Here is a 20,876-nt window from a genome sequence, read left to right as displayed (position 1 = left end):
AAAGAGGACCCAGCTACAAGTTAGGTGCTTTAGGACCGAGGAGTCGGGCCTTTTTCACCTAGCATTACAGCCCACATCAGCCATTTCATCACCAGTGAGTCTTAGTAAATCCAACATTATCATGTGCTGTAAACAAATAAATAAATCAATAATATATGGGAGCAGGGACTAGAGGCCCCACAAGGGGGGAATCACACCAGCCGTGAGCCGATACATATCTAGCGTGGCCCAGAATATGACCTTGACCTTGACCTTGACCTACTATCACCAATTTTGAACTCGTCCAAGATTTTCACCCCTACTACACACCTGTAAAATTCTGAGATGATATCTTGAGCGGTTGCAAAGTCATCATGCTAACAGACACAAATTGAAAATACAGTAATATCTGTAACAACTTCACTATCGCGGCTGATAATATAGTACGTCATCGGATCAGAGGACTAAACCTAATATGACCCTCCAGGGATGGCCGTGATGGTGAGCGGTGAGGTGGTATTCGACGTTGAACTAGAGGGACACTTGAAGCACCTTGCCTCACAGCGCTATCCCAGTGACACCGCAAACCAGGGACGGCTGGACGCGCGGAAGTACATTGAGGACACATTCCAGTACAATGGCCTCAGAGTGTACAAGCAGACCTTCAACACCACCGCTTACAAGAATCCAGCTGGATTGGGAGATCCTGAAACTGTGAGTCATTATGCATGTCTTTGAAGTGTGCTGTGATACAGTACTGGAATTACTGCACAGTAGTAGTGGTAGTGTGAGGACTCTCTCCCCCTCCACACAGTAGAATAGTGGTAGTATGGAGATTCTCTCTCTCTCTCTCTCTCTCTCTCTCTGTATACCGCACATCTTTAAACCACAAACTCCTAATTGCCACTCGTCTATAAACAAATTACTTCTGTATATACTGTCTACAGAACAAACTCCTTTTCCACTGAACTTAGAAAACTCAGCCTTTATCTATTCTCTCTACTCTCTTCCACGCTTCACCTAATGGTGTCACAAAAGCATTGAACAACAACCCACTGCAATGATTCTGGTGGGGGTAACTATGGCATTACAGTATACCTTTCCTATGCTAACTAGGCCTACAATTGCCATCTTCCCATCGTGAACGCTGAGTTTAATAAAAAATTTTCTATCCATCTCTCTACTGCCAGATGCCTCAATCCCATAAGGGGTGGCCACAAACAAATCACCTCCATGTCGTTCTGTCCAATGCCACTTCACTGCCCTAGTCATGAGGATGTAATATGGAAAGAATGTACAGGCATGATATTGTCTTATTCTGCCACTGAGCTACATGAAATTGCTGCAAATGATGGAAATGTGGACCAAGTTAAGGTGAAAAAGATATAAAGATTGTTCAGTACTCTCAAACGTCACTTCATACTTTATGTCTAGTTACTTCTCTCTCTCTCTCACTCCTCACCTGCCTTACCTGGTCATTCCCTCCTCAGGTGGAAGGTGTGAACATCATCGGCATAGCAGAGGCAGTAAGCAATAAACCCAACGCCGTGATCTTGGTGGGGGCTGACTATGACACCAACGGCATGGATGACCCACTCTACAACAACGGTGCTGGGGTGGCCGCCATGCTGGAAGTATCAAAGCTTTTTAGCTTCAACACTGACTGGTCTGGCGTTTTCTTCCGAAACTACACAACTATCTTTGTGGCCTTTGACCTCAACACCAAGGAACATGGAGTAAGTCTTGAAGTAATAGTACAGTAATATACACTCAGGAACACATCTCTACTTTATAATACGAACTGCCTTTCTTTATAAAAAAAGTAATAACTAATCTCGCATTACTTCACTAGAGGTGTAGGAAATCAAGGCTAGTTTATTGTCCAGAATGTCAAAGGGTCAAAAACCAGCCAATGACAATGATGCTATTACACTGCCATGCACTGATAGTAACTACTTCATTGGGATGACATTGTTGCTATTAAACCAAGCAGTGAAATGAAACTTAAGGTACACTAGTTAATTTCAAAGAATGCACATTATTTGATTTCAAAACATAGTGAGTTCAAAACATCCCTCCTGACCTAAAAAAAAAAAATAAAAAATAAAAATGAAGTAACCTTCTCTTTCTCCTCCACTAACCGTTTCTTTCTCTTTCATTAACCCTTTCTTTCTCCACTAACCCTCTCTTTCTCTTCACTAGTATGGTCCAGGCAAGCCCGGGGGATGGTACTTCGTGAATGAATGGCTGTGGAATTATCTCAATCAGTCTGACGTCAATTTTGGAGGTGCCATCATCATCGACTCAATCATGAATGTCAACTACGAGGAGAAGAGTCAGGATACTGGGTCAACCTTTCTGCGGGTAGGGTGCATGTGTGTGTGTGCATGTATCTGTGTGTGTACACATGTGTATACTCATGAGCATGTTCAGTACCTTAGTCTGCAGTCTGTGTGTGAGAGAGAGAGAGAGAGAGAGAGAGTGTGTGTGTGTGTGTGTGTGTGTGTTCTTACCTAATTGTATCTTTACAGGAATGAGTCAAGCTTGTACTGTCCCGTGTCTTAAACCATATTTATCGTACATATCCTTAAATTTGTGAATTGTTTTGGCACACACTATTTCATTCGGTAGTGCATTCCATTGATCAATTGCTCTGTTTGGGAAACTGAATTTCCTTACGTCTTTATCACCTCTCTTCTTATGCAGTTTTTTGCAGTGTCCTCTTGCTGATGCTTCCCCACATGTTAAGTAATCATTTATGTCTATTTTCTCCTTCCCTGATATGCATTTATATAGCATTATCATGTCACCTCTTTTCCTTCTCTCCTGCAGTGTTGGTAGATTCAGTTTATTTAATCTTTCTTCATAGCTTAGATCCTTTAAGCTTGGTATCCATCTTGTAGCGGCCCTTTGAACTTTTTCAATCTTGTCTATGTGCTTTTTAAGATGAGGACTCCAGACTACTGATGCATACTCCAGGGTTGGTCTGATGAATGATGTTATTATCCTTCTTAGCATGTCTTCATTTATGTATGTGAATGCTATTCTCATATTTGCAAGCAGTGTATACATGTTCCGTACCTTCTCACTGATGTGGTCAGCCGGAGATAATCTGTTATTGATAATCACACCTAGGTCTTTCTCTCTTTCTGATGTGTGTAGGGTTTTATTTCCTAACATATAATCCCAATCAGGTCTTTTTCCACTTTTACCAAACTTGATTACATGACACTTGTCCACATTGAATTCCATTTGCCACGAGTGTGTGTGTGTGTGTGTGTGTGTGTGTGTGTGTCAAGGTTAATATACCTTTAACAGTGTGCCAGATGGAAGTATAAAACAATCAGATAATTAACTTACTTTTTCCTGCCACGTCCATGTGTGTGTGTACATGCAGCTGTGGCCAGATGTTTACGAACGGGTTAGGAATGATGGTGAGAAGGGCAACTTCCTGGGTGTCGTCGCTCTGGGCACAGAAAAGGAGATCACTCTTAAGGACCAGTTTCTTGGCAGTTATAATAAGGTGAGCACAAGAGGATATTCCGTCTGTCTGTCTACCTGTCTGTCTGTCTGTCCCTGTCTCTCTCTCACTCCATCAGAACACTATATTCTTCCAAAACCTGTCTTTCTGTTTGCCTTTCATATCAAACTACATATGACCATACCTATTTCTAAAAGCAATAATCATTCACATCCTTTCATATCAGACTACATATGTCCCTATCAGTTTCTATAAGCAATAATCATTCATGCCTCTTCTCTACCACTGCATTATCATTTTTTTTTCCCCCTTTTTTTTTTAAGCCAACCACATTTCTGTACAGTATTATGATTATATACCTAACCTAACCTAAAAAAAAACACAACAGGACCGCAAGCTGAGGCCATACCGCTCGGAGGACATGACCCTGAGTAGACCAACACAGTTCAACAACATTCTGACGGAGTTGACCAAATCTGAGACCATCCACTTCTGGTCCTTCGAATACAACAACGTCAGCAAACATCTGCCAGCCATCCTCATCACAGACACACGTGAGTTTGAGGGGAGAGTAGATTTTAGATGGTTTTAGTGTTTTTTTTTATTATTTTTTGTTTATTCAGTGTTTTTAAATTTATTTTTAATGGCTGACAGCACTCTGCAACTGAAGGATTGAGTGATAGTGTGAATGGGTGGTTGAGAGGGCACTGTGACTGAATGGTTGAGAGGGCAGTGTGACTGAGTGACTGAGAGGATAGTGTGACGATACGATGTGGCTGGGAGGATAGTGTAATGATGTGATTGAGAGGACAGTGTGATGATTGGTTGAGCATGTGGTGGAATGAAAAGAGGTATCCTTTGGTTGAGAGCAAAGTGTCAGGTAGAATAGAGATCAATGGTTGACACAATAAAATGGATGAGTAGTACACAGGACAGAGCAGTGAGCTGAGAGGAGATTCTGGTTGACGGGATAGTACTGGATAGAAAGAAGATGACATCATTCCATCTTCGCCCCTAACTCCACCCTCTTTTCTCACCCCATCATCCCTCACTCCGTCATCCCACCCTAACCCAACACCTCGTCATCCCACCCTCATCCCTCACCCCATCAATCCTCCCTCAACCCATCACTTCACTATCACTGCTCACACCACCCTCACTGCTCACTCCACCCTAACCCCATCACTCCACTGTCACTCCTTCCTCTCTTCCCCAAGAGGCCCTACGTGAACGCCCTCCACTCCCTGACGGCTGTATTGACCGCTGCCCACTGAGTGTAATGCTAACTGATGAGCGAGAGGAGTTCATGGAGTCTACCGTCATTGCCATCACTCGTTTACTCTTCAACCGACAGGGGATCTATGTGCCTGGTCAGTCCTGCTTCACCTCTGCTCTTTCCTACCTCACTCTGCTTTCTCTTGCATCATCCTTCCTTATCCTGCCTCCCCATTCCTCATTCTGCCTCACTTTTCCTTCACCTGCCTCCCCTTCCCTATCTTCCTATGTCTTCTCCTGCCTCATCCTTCTTTATCCTGCCTCCCCTTTCCTTCTCTTGCCTCATTCTTCCTTATCCTGCCTCCTCTTTCTTGCCTCATCCTTCCTTATTCTGCCTCCCCTTTCCTTATCCTGCTTCCTCTTCTTTCCTTCTCCTGCCTCCCTTTCCATCCTCTGCCCTCCTTTCCTTCTCCAGCTTTCCTTTCCTTCTCCTGCCTTCCCTTCCATCTCCAGCTTTCCTTTCCTTCTCCTGCCTTCCCTTCCATCTCCAGCTTTCCTTTCCTTCTCCTGCCTTCCCTTCCATCTCCAGCTTTCCTTTCCTTTTCCTGCCTTCCCTTCCATCTCCAGCTTTCCTTTCCTTCTCCTGCCTTCCCTCCAGACAGCCATTCTTATTATGTCATAGGTGCATTCCAAAATATCACAGATTCTTCATACAAATAATGCTGTAAAATTGGAAAAATTCATGAATTAACTGTATAGGAGGCAATGGGACTTTAACAAGCATTCATTTTGTAATTTAATATGGATTTGACTATAAAAAAAAAAAAAAAGTCAACATATCATTAAAACTGTGCTTTGTTACTTTATCTTCCACAGAAACGGATGCTGCCTGGACCACCTTGCCCTCACTCCTCACCATGGCCCTCACTCTGCTCTTTGTCCGCCTCTATCACTAACCACAACACCACCACTACTGCTCACAGTACTATACTAATAACACATTACCACCACCACTACCCACACCACCACCACTTCTAACCACAGCAGCACCACCACCACTTCTAACCACATCACCACCACTACCACCACTAACCAAAACATCAAAATCAACACCACCACCACCACTTCTAACCACAACACCAACACTACCACCACTGACCATACTCTCAGTACAGACACACCTGGTGATAATCCAGAACTGTTTCCATATACAGTACCACAACTTAACCACACAACTGATACTGCACGCTGAGAGAAGTGGCAAATCACCTGTTTAGGAAGCAAATGAACTTTAACAGATAATTTTTCTATAATTTGTTGTGGACATAACAGCAGTAAATAAATAAATAAATAAATAAATAAAAGTACATGAAAAGGAAAGGAGCAAATGAATCATGTAAGATGAAAATAATATATGTTTAAAAAGGAAAGGTAAATACAGTAATTAGAAAGAAAAGATGACTCCAACATGCACTTAGAAATCAGAGTACACACAGACTCAGAAGATGCAGCAATGTTTTCCCTATTAAAAATGGAAAGATCTAAAAAAAAAATGAAGAAAAAAAAACTATTAAAGAGGCTATTAATTTAAGTATAGTATAAGGAAAAATAGTTGTACACTCTCCCATGTTTAATTAAGTGCCTTCAGTGTTCACCGTGTTCATTTTTGGGTTTGTCTGCTTGCTTGCTTGCTTTCTGAGAACATAGCTCAATATTTTTTTTTTTTTTTAGCTAGGAGACTGAGATTGACATAGTTTAGTGATCAAGTGCTTCCCTACTGGTTTTCCTAATCTTTAAATAAATATTTCCCATTCCTGTACTTAAATAATTTGTAACGTAAGTCTTACTTGTAAATTAAATGAAACAAAATAGTGAACAGGTCTTGAAGTAATGTAGTTTAATTTTCTGCAATTATTGTAAAACTGAGAGTCAGATTTATGGTTAAAATAAGCTTTTTTAATGTCAAGTAATATTTATTTATTATGTTTTGCTTCTGGGGTTGATGCTTACTAAATGCATGAATGTTTGGTTTTATTACCATCAGTACTGTATTACCTGTATACTGCTACTATTTTAAATTTTATTGTATTATTGCAGAGGAGACATGGCATCCACTTACTAAATGTCTGGTATACAGTACTTTTTTTTTTTCCCCTACAATTACAGGCAGAAATCAGTAGGATAGAAGTTGTGGAACCAATGAAGAAAGTTAAATTGGGGAAAGCCCCAGGAATTGATGGAATGTGTGGTGAAATGCTGAAGCATGGGGGAGAGATAGTAGTAGAATGGATGTGGAAGATGTGCAGATTGGCCTGGGAGGAAGGTAGAGTCCCAGAGGATTGGAAGTCAGGCATAATTATTCCCTTGTACAAAGGAAAAGGGGAAAAAGAAATATGTGGTAATCATAGGGGCATTTGTCTTCTTAGTATAATAGGAAAAATGTATGGTAGGATACTTATTGACAGAGTTAGGGAAAGAACAGAGAAAATAGTTGGAGAAGAACAGGGAGGCTTTAGGAAGGGAAGAGGTTGTGTAGATCAGATATTCATTCTTAGATCTTTAGTGGAAAAATTTCTAGAGAAGGGAAAGAAGTTGTATGCAGCTTTCATGGATTTGGAGAAAGCATATGACAGGGTGGATAGACAAGGATTGTGGAAAGTGTTAAGAATATATGGAGTAGATGGGAAGTTGTTGAATGCTGTGAAGAGTATGTATAATGGTGCGAAGGCTGCAGTGCATGTGGATGGTGAACTAAGTGAATTTTTCTCTTTGAAAGTTGGGTTCAAACAGGGATGTGTCATGTCTCCATGGTTGTTCAATCTGTACATGGATGGGGTAATAAAAGAGGTACAAGGAAGGGTAGTGGATATTGGAGTGGCCCTGGTGAGAGAGGATAGTGTTTGGAAACTCCCTGTACTGTTGTTTGCAGATGATACTGTGTTGTTGAGTGAAGATGAAGGGGAGCTGCAAGGCTTGATGGATGAGTTTGGGAGAGTGTGTAAGAAACGGAATCTAAAGGTGAATGTAGGGAAGAGTAAAGTGATGGTCTTTGAGAGAGGTGAAGTCAGTGAATGTACAGCAAGGTTGGATGGTGAGGAATTGGAAAATGTGAGTACGTTTAATTACTTGGGTAGCGTGATGAGTAAGGATGGAGGTTTGGAGGGTGAAGTGCTTGAAAGGGTACAGCAGGGAAGAAAGGTTGCTGGTTCTTTGAAAGCAGTGATAAGAAACAGGGAAGTGAGCATGGAAGTGAAAAAGTTACCACATGACAGTACTGTGATACCAACTCTAACGTATGGAAGTGAAGTTGGACGTTGTTGGAAGGACACAAGTCAACAGTGAGAGCAGAGGAAATGGGTTATTTAAGAGGAGCCTGTGGAGTCACATGGAGAGACAGGCTGACGAATGAGGATATAAAGGAACGTTGTGGTGTGGATGTGGATGTGATAGGAAGCGTTATGAGGAACACACTGAGGTGGTTTGGCCATGTGGAGAGGATGGAGGGTGAAAGACTGACGAAGAGAGTGTATGTGAGTGAGGTGGAGGTGGGAAGAGGGAGGGGGAGGCCGAGGATGAGCTGGAGGGATGGGGTGGAGAGGTATATGAGAGAGGAGGATGTGAGTTGGGAGCAGGGCAGTGCAATGGCGGGGGACAGGGCGACTTGGAGGCGATTTGTTTGTGGCCACCCCAAATGGGATTGAGGCGTCTGGCAATAGATAGATAGATAGATAGACATCCTGATTTCTGCTTTCACTGGCAACACATCAGGCTGTTCTGTGTTGCTTTGTAATATCTGGCAAGCAAATGTTGTCTCATTCTTATTAGTTTGTGTGTCAAGAAGAGGAAATAAGGGAAAGTAACACATTAACCACAGAACATCAGGGAAAAAGTAATGTGGCTGAAAATTTGACTTTGAGTGTAAAATGTACTGTGCAGGTAACTAAAGAACTACTTATTGTATGAAGTTAAAGAAACATTTACATAATATATATAACATTTCCTCCTACCATAATCTCTCTATTGTTTGCATGTGAGTATATGTGCTTAGTCAGTTAACAGTCATGGGACTTTCTCATAGAATACTTAGATGGTGACCCTTTTCCTCATGTAAGGCAGCCTTCAGCTCAGGACATGTTTTCAAATGCCAACCTCAACCTACCTCTATATCTCTCTTGAATCACTAACCTTCCACAGTGAAAGAAAAATTTCAAAATGAGATCAAGTTGAAAATCATCTTAACGGCATCTACTGTATGAAAGAAAAGATACACATCTGACTTCAAGTAAAGGAGATCCTGGGTTTGAGGATGAATCATTCTATGGCATCCTGATATTACAAGTTTCATGTGAGCTGATAAACCTGTATCTTTCTTCCCATTCTACACCTTTTAAGTGTTGACCAAAATAAAGCTGTTAATTGATACATATGCATTCTCCCTTTCTCTCTCCTTCACATTTTAAATAGTGTTGTTTATTGTCAAATGTTGCATAAAAGTCTTTGATTACTAAATGTGTTTCATGATATATCTAATAATTAATTTGGCCAGACAATATCCTGACATCCAATTTAATGTATACATTCTTATGGCTTAAATCCTTGCCTGTTTTGTGGTTTGTTTTCATGTTAATGTGCGGGTTCTTTCTATGAAAATAACTCTGTACATGCAAGAATAAATAATGCTCACAACAAAGAACTGTTTGAGTTCTTCAGGCTCAAAATGACATGGTGGTAAGAAGGGAGTCAAACAACAGATCTATTATTCTTACAATGCTGTTAACTATAGGGGTGATTATAACTACAGTACAGTACTGATTTTATTGTAATGAAGAATAGGTAGTCATCTAGGTTACTCCCCATCCCATCCCCCACCTATCCACTCGCCCACACACCCACATCAATACCCATACCCACACACCCACACTTCCCAACTATACCAGTATATCTGGCAGGAGCAAGGGAAAAGAATCACTACACATTGAAAAAAAATAATGTCACTGACAGTTTACAGGACAGGATGAGTGGTGAAAAAATCTAGTCTTGTCACAAACCATCCATCCATTATTAAATTCTTAGGAATATAAAGATACTGAGAAAACACAGAAACTAATATATGACACAGACAGAAAATTAACTGTCTGGAGAGCATAGGCATCCCCCAACTGAATAATATTGTCTGGCAGTAACAGCAATGGAATACAGTGCCTGATACACTGGGTAGAAGAGAGATCTAGGTTAGAACTTGAATTCTTTTTTTCCTCTAATGTTTCAGGCTATGCAAAACTCAAAATACTGTATTAGGGAAAATAAAGAATTCAAGCTCTTACCAGTGTCTCTCTCCCAACAGTCTCTTCCATATGATGCAATGGATCATCTACAGTATCTGATATTAGTCCCTGTGCTTGAAAGAGTTACCTTCTTCAGTATGAGTTACCAAATTTAACAGCATATAAGAGGGTGAGGGAGGTGACAGAGGGGAATGGGTGGGACAGGTGTTTCTGAGTGGAAGGGGAGGAGAAGAGGGAGGAGGAGTGGGGAGAGGGGAGAGGAGGAGTGAGAAGAGGAGGGAGGGGGAGATGCAAAAGAGGAAAGAGGGAGGGGGGGGGAAGGAGAAGAGAAGGGGAGAAGAGGAGGGGAGGTTGGAGGGTGAGGGTGGGATAAGCAGGGGAAGGTGAGGCAAGAGAGGGAGTGAAACAGTGAGGGCAAGAGAAGTGAGAGGTGGAGGAGGGAACAGAGGGGGAGGGGAGTTTAGAAGTGGGGGAAAGGAAGAACTGGGAAGAAAAGGCAAATGGGAGATGGAGAGAAGAGGGGAGGGACAGGCAGTTGGAGGGGGACCAGAAGGGAAGGGGGTATGTGAGGATGGGGAGTGGGAGGAGGAAGGGTGAGGGATAGGGGGGAAGGTAGTGGGAGGAGGGGGAGAGAAGAGAGAAGAGAGGGAGGGAGGTGGGGTAAGAAGCAAAGATATGAGTATGAAGGTAAGGGGAGGAAGGAGGATGAGCTACAAGTAAGAGAGGGAGGGGGGTAAGAGTGGGCAAAGGGAGGGGGAAAAGGGGCCAAGGGAGGGGGGAAGGAGGGGACCAAGAGAGGGAGAGAGAGAGAGGGTCAGTATCAGGTCTCCCAGGCAAGGAGAGAGTAGGCCAGTGTGTGTGTGAATTAAGCATATCCTGGAGGTGGCCATACAGTGATGTTATGGCAAGTCTGAGGATTCTGCTACTGACAGGTGAGACAGATAAATGAATAGATGAACAGACAGATGGATGGATAGATAAACAGATAGATGGATGGATAGATGAACAGAGAGACAAACACATGGATAGATAAACAGACTGATGGATAAACAGACAGAGAGACAGATAGATCTACAGATACACACATGATACAGTACATATCTTTCCCTCTACAAACACCACTCTTTCCTTCCTCACCAAAACCACCTTGACAAAGATGGAGAAAAGAGAGTGTGTGTGTGTGTATTACTTCCCTTGACCATGTATACCACCCTCTCTCCACCAAAGCTGTTTCCTCCTCATAAAAAACCATCATCCACCCACAAAAGAAAATGAACATAAAAAATGAAGGACTGAGAGGACACTCTTATTTTCCCTCCCTACAAAATCATCATCTTTTCTTCCCTTCACACAAAAATCTCAGCCAGATGGAGAGAGAGGAGTGACAGACAGCATACCTGACCTCCACTCCAACTTAAATCTCACAAACCTGCTGATAACGCATGATCGTGATAACCTGAGGAGTCACACAGATAATTAATTCTCCTGATAACAGGTGCACACATCACCAGATTTGCTTCTTAAGTCACTAGATTTGTTACTAAACTATCACAGATTTGCTTCTTAACCATCCCCAGATTTATTAATAAACTGTCACCAGATTTGCTCCTTAACCTAAGCTGAGGAGTCATACAGAAACTACAGTATGTATGTGTAATAACACTTGTTGATCTGCTCTTAGCCTCACCTGATCTGACTCATATTTAGGTGGTATAAAGGGGCTATGATAACGATGATCATTATATATATATGAAATCATCATTTATGTGCCACTCTTTTCTTCAGGAATATGCATAGCATCAGTGTATGGGAGTCAAGATGTCAACCTTACCACACACCTGGTCCACCTGGGTACCCAAAGGTTCCTCAATGGGTCCTTCACCAACGAGAGGTTTGAGGCAATGGTGTACATCCAGGACTGCTTCACCCAGTATGGACTCACTGTGCACCGACAACAGTATGAGGTCCCTGCTCACCCACATAACCACCATGCCATCCACAGACAAGGACTTGTAATACATCCAGGGGATTTTTCTCCTTTGCTTTTAACCTACTGGCCTTTTTATTTGTAGTGCCACATACTAGCATTACCATATACTGTATGTACTGTATTACCCTCCCCCTCTTTTTTAAGTGACTGATAAAAAGGTATTAACTTCTGTTTAACTAGTTAAGGATTACAGTTTCATTTCTTACTTTTATTCCACAATACTGTGCTATAATCAAATTCATGAAATGTATTCATCCGCATAATTACAGAGTATCTTGTCAATAATAGTATGCAAAACACAAAAATCTCACTCAATCAAAGGTGAACTTTTGATGTCAATAACTTAGGGATTATGTTTAGGTAGTGCAGACAGATTAAATGCTAATTGTACTGCATGACAGTCAGATATAATCACATATGTGCTGATGCTAATATTTTCACATTCTGGCAGGAAGCAGTGAACATCATTGGGTATGCTGGGCCTCTAAATGTGAATGGTTCTAACCCCCTGGTGGTGGTGGGGGCAGCCTATGACACAGATGGGCAAGAGGACCCCATCTACAACAATGGTGGAGGTGTGGCCGTCCTGCTGGAGGTGGCCAGGCTCTTCATGAGTGCCACCAATGGGCAGCCTCGTTTCCCAGTTGTTTTTGTGGCTTTTGACCTTGGCACCGAGATATGCATGGTAAGGCTCTATGTAGATATAGATATATGTGACTTTGGAGTATTCATGGTGCAGTACTATTTTTTTTTTTCTTTTTTTTGAGCGGTGCCTTGTAGTTTACCATTGGACCCATGCACCTTGAATGGGTAAGATGGGACTGGCTGATACAGAGGAGTAGACTGTAGCACCAGTCGAGCAGGGCAGTACTCCCGAGGTGGATGGAAAGCTGATGACAGGGAGTGCTGGAGCTCCTGTTTCATCAGCCCTCAGGACTAGTTCCTGACTATCCCCCTTTGCTGAACTTTTTCAGTGTCTCAGTTACACAGAGAGTAGGCCAGCATGCTCTCCAATACAAATTTCTCTAACTATCTACACCAAACTACATGCACAGTACACACTACACTTCCTTTTCCAAAAATCAAAAAACAAACCATGGCGTCTCATCACCCAGTCTCGGAGTCCCCGGGGGGGGGGGGACCACAAATACCCCCACCTTCCGCCCCTCTCCCGGTGACGACACGAAGTGCCTGGAACCACTGTCTGACTCTCTTCTTCTTCATTTCTGCAACATTCGCGGCCTTTCCTCTAACTTTCGCTCTGTTGAGCACCACCTCTCCTCCTCTAAACCTCATCTTCTCTTTCTAACTGAGACTCAGCTGTCTGAGGCAACTGACAGCAAACCCTTTTCTGTATCCTCCTACTTTCTCTATACTCATTTCAAAGCCAAAGGTGGCTGTTGTGTATATATACACAACGACTTATCTTGCTCTTGTGTTCCTGAACTCGATTCTTCTGAATTCTCTACACACTGGCTTCGGCTTTCCTGTCATTCTCTGACTAAATATATCTGTGCTGTTTACTTATCCCCTAATTCTACTGACTATCAAAAATTCTTCGACTATCTTACTTCTACAATGGAACACATTCTATCCATTTCTCCTTTCTCTGAAATCTCCGTTCTAGGAGATTTCAATGTTCACCACCAACTTTGGCTCTCCTCTCCTTTCACTGATCCACCTGGTGAACAAGCCTACATCTTTTCTATCCTTAATGACCTAGAGCAGCTTGTACAGCACCCTACCCTTATCCCAGACCACCTTGGAGAGAGCTCCAACATACTTGACCTCTTCCTTACAACTAATCCTTCTGTTTACACTGTTAATCTTTTCTCTCCGTTGGGCTCCTCCGATCACAACCTTATCACCTTAACCTGTCCTATCACTCTGGTACGGCCTGTGGACCCTCCAGGGAAACGTCGCCTGTGGCATTTTGGAGCTGCGGATTGGGAGGCCCTCAGGCAGTACTTCTTTGATTTTCCCTGGAATGATTATTGCTTCCATGGCTGTGAGCCATCTGAGTGTGCCTTGCGCATTACGGAGGTTATTCTCTCGGGCATGGAAGCATACATTCCTTTCTCATATCCTTTGACTAACGCAAGAAAGCCTTGGTTTAATCACGCTTGTTCTAATGCTGTCCACAACAAGGAGAGGGCCTACAAAAGGTACCAGAGCCAACCCACCCCTGAATCACATCATCTTTACGTTTCTGCCCGGAATCATGCTAAGTCTGTTCTTCGCTTTGCCAAAAATAATTTCATCCGTACTAAATGCTCTCAACTCTCCAACTCGAATTCTTCCTGCTCCTGCTGGCACCTTGCCAAAAACCTTTCTAACAACTTTACCTCATCATCCTTCCCTCCTCTTTTCTACTCTGATGATTCTGTAGCTATTTCTTCTACTGATAAAGCAGATCTCTTTGCACAGACTTTCTCCTCCAATTCTACCTTAGACGATTCCAGTGCTGTTCCTCCATCACTTCCCGCCTCTGACTTCCTCATGGCTGACATTAAAATTTCTTCAGCTGATATATTTTCTGCCATCAGTGGCCTCAATACTAACAAGGCATATGGGCCTGATGGAGTCCCTCCTGTTGTTCTCAAGAACTGTGCTTCTGTGCTTACACCCTGCCTAGGCAAACTCTTTCGCTTTTGTCTGTAAACTTGTACCTTTCCTGCTTGCTGTTTGTTTGCTCTCATTCAGCCAGTCCCAAAGAAGGGTGACCACTCTCAACCCTCCAACAATCATCCAATTGCTTTAACGTCCTGTATTTCAAAAGTTTTCGAGTCAATTCTCAATAGAAAAATTTTAAGGCATCTTTCTTATCACAACCTTCTTTCTGACTGTCAGTATGGGTTCCGTCAGGGACGCTCCACAGGTGATCTTCTCACCTACCTTTCAGACTCCTGGTCATCCTCCTTTCGGGACTTTGGCGAAAGCTTTGCCATTGCACTTGACATCTCAAAGGCTTTCGATCGAGTCTGGCATAAATCTTTAATTTCCAAACTGCCCTCTTACGGTTTCTATCCCTCTATCTGTGCCTTCATCACTAGCTTCCTTTCTGGTCGTTCTCTAGCCGCTGTTGTAGACGGCCATCGTTCCTCTCCTAGATCTATCAAAAGTGGTGTTCCTCAGGGCTCTGTCCTATCACCAACTCTCTTCCTTCTATTCATCAATGACCTTCTAAGCTGTACATCTAATGCTATCCACTCATACGCTGATGACTCCACCCTTCACCTTTCCATTCGGTTTCCGCAACGCCCATCTCAGCAGTTACTTCAACAAACAAGGGATGAGGCTATGGCACACCTAATGTCTGACTTGGCTCGTATCTCTGACTGGGGTAAAAATAAACTTGTTGTTTTTAATGCATCAAAGACGCAGTTCTTACACCTATCAACCCGTCAAAATCTTCCACAGGTATACTCACTAATGTTTAATAATATTCAGCTTAATCCTGCATCATCCTTGAACATGCTTGGGGTTTCATTTACTTGGGACTTATCTTGGAAAGATCATATTACATCTCTTGTAAAATCTGCTTCCAAGAGATTGGGTGTGCTAAGCCGACTCCGTTCTTTCTTTACCCCTGCACAATTGTTGACTCTATACAGGGGTTTTATTCGCCCCTGTGTGGAGTACAACTCTCATGTGTGGGGAGGCTCCCCACCCACAGCTCTTCTCAATAGGGTGGAGTCAAAGGCTTTTCGTCTCATTAACTCTCCTCCTCTTACTGACTCCCTTCAACCTTTGTCGCTTTGCCGCACTGTTGCATCTTTATCTCTTTTCTATTGCTACTTTAATGGTCACTGCTCCTCTGAACTGTCTGCATGCATTCCTCCACCTCTACGACGGGCACGTAGCACCCGTCTAGCAGCAAACTCTCATCCCTTTTCTGTCCAACTCTCTAATGCAAGAGTTAACCGTTTCTCCCAGTCCTTTATTTATGCAACAGGTCAACTCTGGAAGTGTCTCCCCCTGTCTGTATTTCCTGCTGCCTATGATCTCCAGTCTTTCAAACGCAGTGGTGTCCAGGTATCTCGAAATGAATGGATCTTGAATTTGGCTCTCTCTTGTATTTTGTTTTTCTCTTGGAGGGAACTCTTATTGCGGGCTCATGGCCTTTGGTTCCTTCTTCCTCGCATAAAAAAAAAAAAAAAAATGTACATGTGTAAATGCTGCCAGTGATATCAGGCGATTTGCATTTGCCTTAATGATCTAGACTATGACCCTCAAACCGCAGAACCTCTTATGCATACAAGGAGTTACATGGACTGAACTGTTACTGTTTTACTATTAATGGCCGGTTCAATAACTACATTGTGCACTGCAGCTTTACAATGGAAATACTGTACAAGTGACAAATGTGACTATGATGTTACAGTACAAAGTCTTTATATACAGAACAAATCTACCATCACCCTATTCTGCACTCTCTTTCTTATTTATCTGTACAGTTATACTGTAATTACATTCTGCACTCTCTCTCTCTCTCTTTCTGTCCTTTTTGCTATGCCCCCAGACTCTCACTTCCCCAGTCAGGCCCCATCAAAGGTTACATCAGTTTACAGTGTTCTGAGATGAGGATGACTAGATGTATGTGTGAATACTGCATATGAGATGCAAGCGGCAGAATTACAAACAGGCAGCTGAGATGTCTGCTTGGAACTGTACATCAATGGAGACTGAGATGATTTGAAACTTGTGGAAAAAATGGAGGATGAAAACTGGGTGAAACGAACTATGAGTGTGATTAAGGAGGGTACATCAATCAGAGGCAGAACTAGGCAGACCTTGAGATGAGGTCTTATGAAATGACTTCAGGGTTAGGGACTGAGATGAAACGCAGCCATATATTAGATACTATGAAAAACTGCATGCACAAAGAAGATGATACTGTACATAGTGTACAATGCTTTTCAAAATTAATGAAACAGAATGATAAGTAATCCCTCCAATATCCGATGTAATAGGGCCACAGGCAGGTCCGGATAGTGGTCCTGTCCGGATATTGGGCCCCAGCTTATGGACTTGTATTTATGGACCCAACTCAGAGAAACACCTATACAACTCCCTCTGGACATGCATAGCACCTATTTAAGACCCAAATCACACCAATAAGGGACATAAAAGACTGAAATAAATGCAAAAGAACCATAAAATGAGGTTTTAAAGATGAGTTTATACAATATTAAACATTCTGAGTACTTACAAGTCCCTGGCTCCTGGACTGGTTTGAACTGCCAGTTTGCAGTCCACAGTTAATCCTCTGCACTCTAAATTCTACAATCAACACCATGTTGATTATTTTCACGCTATGTAGGGTAGCAGATTAATCAGAGAGAGCAAACAATCCACCACCTCCATCCTGTGTATCCTCATACATGTGAAAAATCCATTTGGTAATGCATTATTCTGAATCATTACCAAACGAATTTTTCATTACCAAATTGGCCCACATTTGGTAACGAAAAATACCAAATGGCAACCCTGACAGGGGAGGGGGGAGGGGCAGGAAGGAAGGGGTGAAGGGACCATGGTGTAACAGCTGTTCGGTGCCAGGCGGCAATTTCAAATTACGGGTGGGAAAAAAGTCTGAATTTTTTCGAATTTTTTGCGGTTTTTGGCCCATTTTAGGAATATTGGATCCCAGGATGATTATGTCCGGTTAGTGGGGATGTTCGGATATTAGGCGTTCAGATATTAGAGGGATTACTTACATAATAAAGCCAACTCCAACACAACTTCCTAACAAGAGCTCAGTGAATGTCAACTGGCAGTATTCAAATGAGACAGAACCATGGACCACTAAACAAATACAATCATAATCTTACCTTTTCTTATTCCAGGCTGAGAGTGGGCGAGTTTCTGGAGGCTGGGTGTTCGTACAAGACTGGCTCCTTCCTCGCCTCAGCTACCACTCCTACACGTTGGGGACGGCAATTATCTTAGGCCCCCTTATGAACAGCAGAAGAAAACACCGCATTACAAAACTCCCTCAACAACTGCAGGTGGTATGTGATGGAAATATGTGAACTCTTCCTCAATAACACATTAACATTACAAATATCTCTAAACAATTATATAAGAGATATAAATGGATGAAAAAATCCCTAATGGTTTTCTATGCCTCCAAAGGCGTTAAAGATGCACATCATCATCATCATCATCATTATCTTCTTCCTCCTCCTCTTCCTCCTCCTCCTCATCATCATCATCCAAACAATTGAATCCCACCTGAAAGACAGGGTGAGGCAGCATCCACAAATAATGAAAAAAACAAAGCACAAAAATTAGGAGAACTGTTAAACAATATACCAAATGAAATGGGTGTCTTCCCTGCAGAGAGAGTGGGCTACAAGAGAGAGGGGTAATGTGGACCTCAAATCCCCTTATCCTCTAACTTATTGTCTAATATATTCTAGAAATAGTTCACAAGCATACATACAACTTAATGAAACTTGCAATTACTGAACACAAGTGTAGTAATATGCTGTTGTGGGCTGTTTGTACCACAGTTTGTATTAGGATTACTATGTGGTGCTACAAAAAGCATAAGAGTTTGGCTTGCTTCCATTACTTCTTTAAGTTGATTTGGCTTGCACATATGCAGTATCAGACCAGCTCTTTCCAGTAACTGAATGGGTGAAAATTATAATAAATCTCAGAGCAATGCAGTACAGGTAATTCTAAGATCGTTTTTATTATTTTCCTACTCAAACTCTCATACATATATGTCTTTTAGTAGAGTCTGTCAAGTTTACAAGATACAGCACAGACAGAGGAGAACTTCTTGGCTATGCTTTCTTACCAGGCCTCCTCCACCACCTCACAGGTCAGTGTCACCACCAGGCACTACTTTATATAGTATTTATCAAGCCATCACTTCATGTAAAGAGGTCAGACCTCTAAATGTGAGATAGCACATTATAAATGTACTTCAAGAGTTGAATAACAACTCAGTCAAATAAATAAAATTAAATTCCTAAGCATTCAAGAAATGACTAACTTGGTTCTTCTTTGCAGAACTTCAAGAATTTCCCGGGGTGGCTGGAGAGAGTGACGCTGCCTCCAGATATAGCTGTAAATGCTTCCTGCCTCCTGCCCATTAGAGAGGCAAGGCACTTTTGGAGTGCTACCAGAAACAACTCACTTGACTCATTACCAGCCTTTGTCATCACTGACTTGGGTATAGAAATACTGCACAACACTTATCTACCGGAGAACACTAAGAATGAACAGCTTGTGGGAAATGGAAGGGACCTTAGCAATGAGTCAGAGAGGAAGTTCAGTAACAACCATGCCCTTTGAGGTGTAAGACCTTGAGGCAAGGCTACTACAGTCCAGTACATTTAAGGGTAGATAATCAGCTTAATTCCCTTAGTGGCATCATCTCGTCCAAAGCTTCCAGTCACATCCTGGTGATCTAATTTTTGCTAGGCTATCTCTTGTAATGTAGCATTCTAACTGTGCAATCACCAGGTGCCTTAAGTAAATACTGTAATGAATATGAGGACACACACTCGTCTGAAGAATCTGATGGCAACCTGATAGTACATATCCAGACAAGGACCTTGAGTGATGTTGATTAAAGATACCAAAAAAGGAACTCTGAAGAAGACTAGGAAGAAATTATTACATATACATGAAAAAAGAATGGGAGTAAACTTGCACGTTGGGGTAATAAAGGATTTTATTTAATTTTTTCTTTTTATGGGAGGGGTTGGAACTACTGGCTTATATAGCTTCCAAGTCATATCACTAATTTTGTATAATTTTTCCACAAATGCCAAACACTGTAATAATATAAAAAAAAGACCAAAAGCATGTAAAAAGTGGCAGACCAAGACTCCACCTGCCTTGATATATATATATACTTTTTCTTTCACAGGCAGTAGCTAAAATACTCTTCCTCACACTCCACTCATCCTGCTACAATGTGTGTTGAATATTAATCTCCTTTTACTTCAAGAAAACCTGCGTGAAAAGCAAGAGACTGCAGAGATAACAAAGGATAACCTAAGGAATGCAGAGGTGGTCATCCAAGGCATTACAAGCCTTCTCCTCACTTATGAGAAGGATGTACCAGTATATCTAGGTAAGCCACGTAGGAAAATAAGTTGGTGGAAAGTACAGAATGAGGTAATCAAGGGGCTTCTGTTTTATCCTGAAGAAAATCCCTAATCCCTCTCAGGTCAGTTGATGGCCAAGTGCAGTAAGACTGGAGAGTCTGACTACATTTGGCCATCAACCGAAAACAGAGGCGCTAGAGATCTGTGTCAGGTTTGAACACAGATGCTACATAAATGACACCTGAGACCATCTATTAACCTTTATACCCTTTTCTTCCCCAGTGGCAGCTGCAGCATTGCTGGTAGTTACGTGTCTGATCAACCTAATGCTCCTCAGCATCTGCATATTCATGTTATACAAGTACTAAGGAAAAGAAAACAACGAGTAAAAAAATCCTAAGGTAAAAAGTGTCCTTGCCTGTAATACGAGGAAAGCTGATATAAGAGATTTTTGCAGTCTCTCTGCTTCAGAAAAGCCACTGTTTGGAAAACAGCAGTGGATAATTTATTTATCTACCTTTCATTCAATCCTGTGCTGCCTCATCAGGAACATAGGGACTTGAGGCTATGCTGTACAGTTTCAATGCTGAAAGCGAGGGAACCAGTAAGTGGCTCCTGTGAGGCTTTATGTAAACTAATATCATCACTTGGAAATGAACCCTCCATGGATCATCCAGTTGGGGTGTCTTAACCAACTAGAACATCAGGCACCCACTTGTTGGTTGAACAGTTACCACCCAGCTTTGTAAAGAGTCTCTTGGAATGTACAGTAGGAAATAATTTTACCTGTCATTAATTGAAAGCTAGGTTATAATGAATACTCTACTGAAGGACTTTATAACAGGCCAAAATAC

General features: G+C 42.1%; 2 protein-coding genes across 2 annotated transcripts in view; one reads left to right on the top strand and one right to left on the bottom strand.

Annotated features, from left to right (window-relative positions):
* Positions 1–477: 477 nt before the first annotated feature.
* Positions 478–20,390, top strand: LOC145398510 (uncharacterized). Its single transcript, XM_080271385.1, has 12 exons — positions 478–693; positions 1,470–1,715; positions 2,182–2,343; positions 3,377–3,502; positions 3,849–4,014; positions 4,678–4,830; positions 11,746–11,972; positions 12,402–12,635; positions 17,800–17,964; positions 18,977–19,139; positions 19,923–20,048; positions 20,305–20,390. Exons 1-12 carry the CDS (start codon positions 478–480, stop codon positions 20,388–20,390), a joined length of 2,070 nt encoding a protein of 689 aa, XP_080127511.1.
* A 156-nt stretch (positions 20,391–20,546) lies between these two features.
* The window catches only part of LOC145398509 (uncharacterized), a 29,804-nt gene continuing 29,474 nt past the window's right edge, over positions 20,547–20,876 (bottom strand). The window contains exon 8 of the mRNA XM_080271384.1: positions 20,547–20,608. Coding sequence (XP_080127510.1) covers positions 20,547–20,608 — 62 coding nt within the window. The remainder of the gene's footprint in view (positions 20,609–20,876) is intronic.

This window comes from Coenobita brevimanus, chromosome 45, assembly GCF_032717465.1.
Source record: "Coenobita brevimanus isolate Jiangsu-jjx chromosome 45, ASM3271746v2, whole genome shotgun sequence".
Classification (NCBI taxonomy): domain Eukaryota; kingdom Metazoa; phylum Arthropoda; class Malacostraca; order Decapoda; family Coenobitidae; genus Coenobita; species Coenobita brevimanus.
Note: the sequence above shows the minus strand (reverse complement) of the source record. Positions and strands in the feature narration are given on the sequence as shown.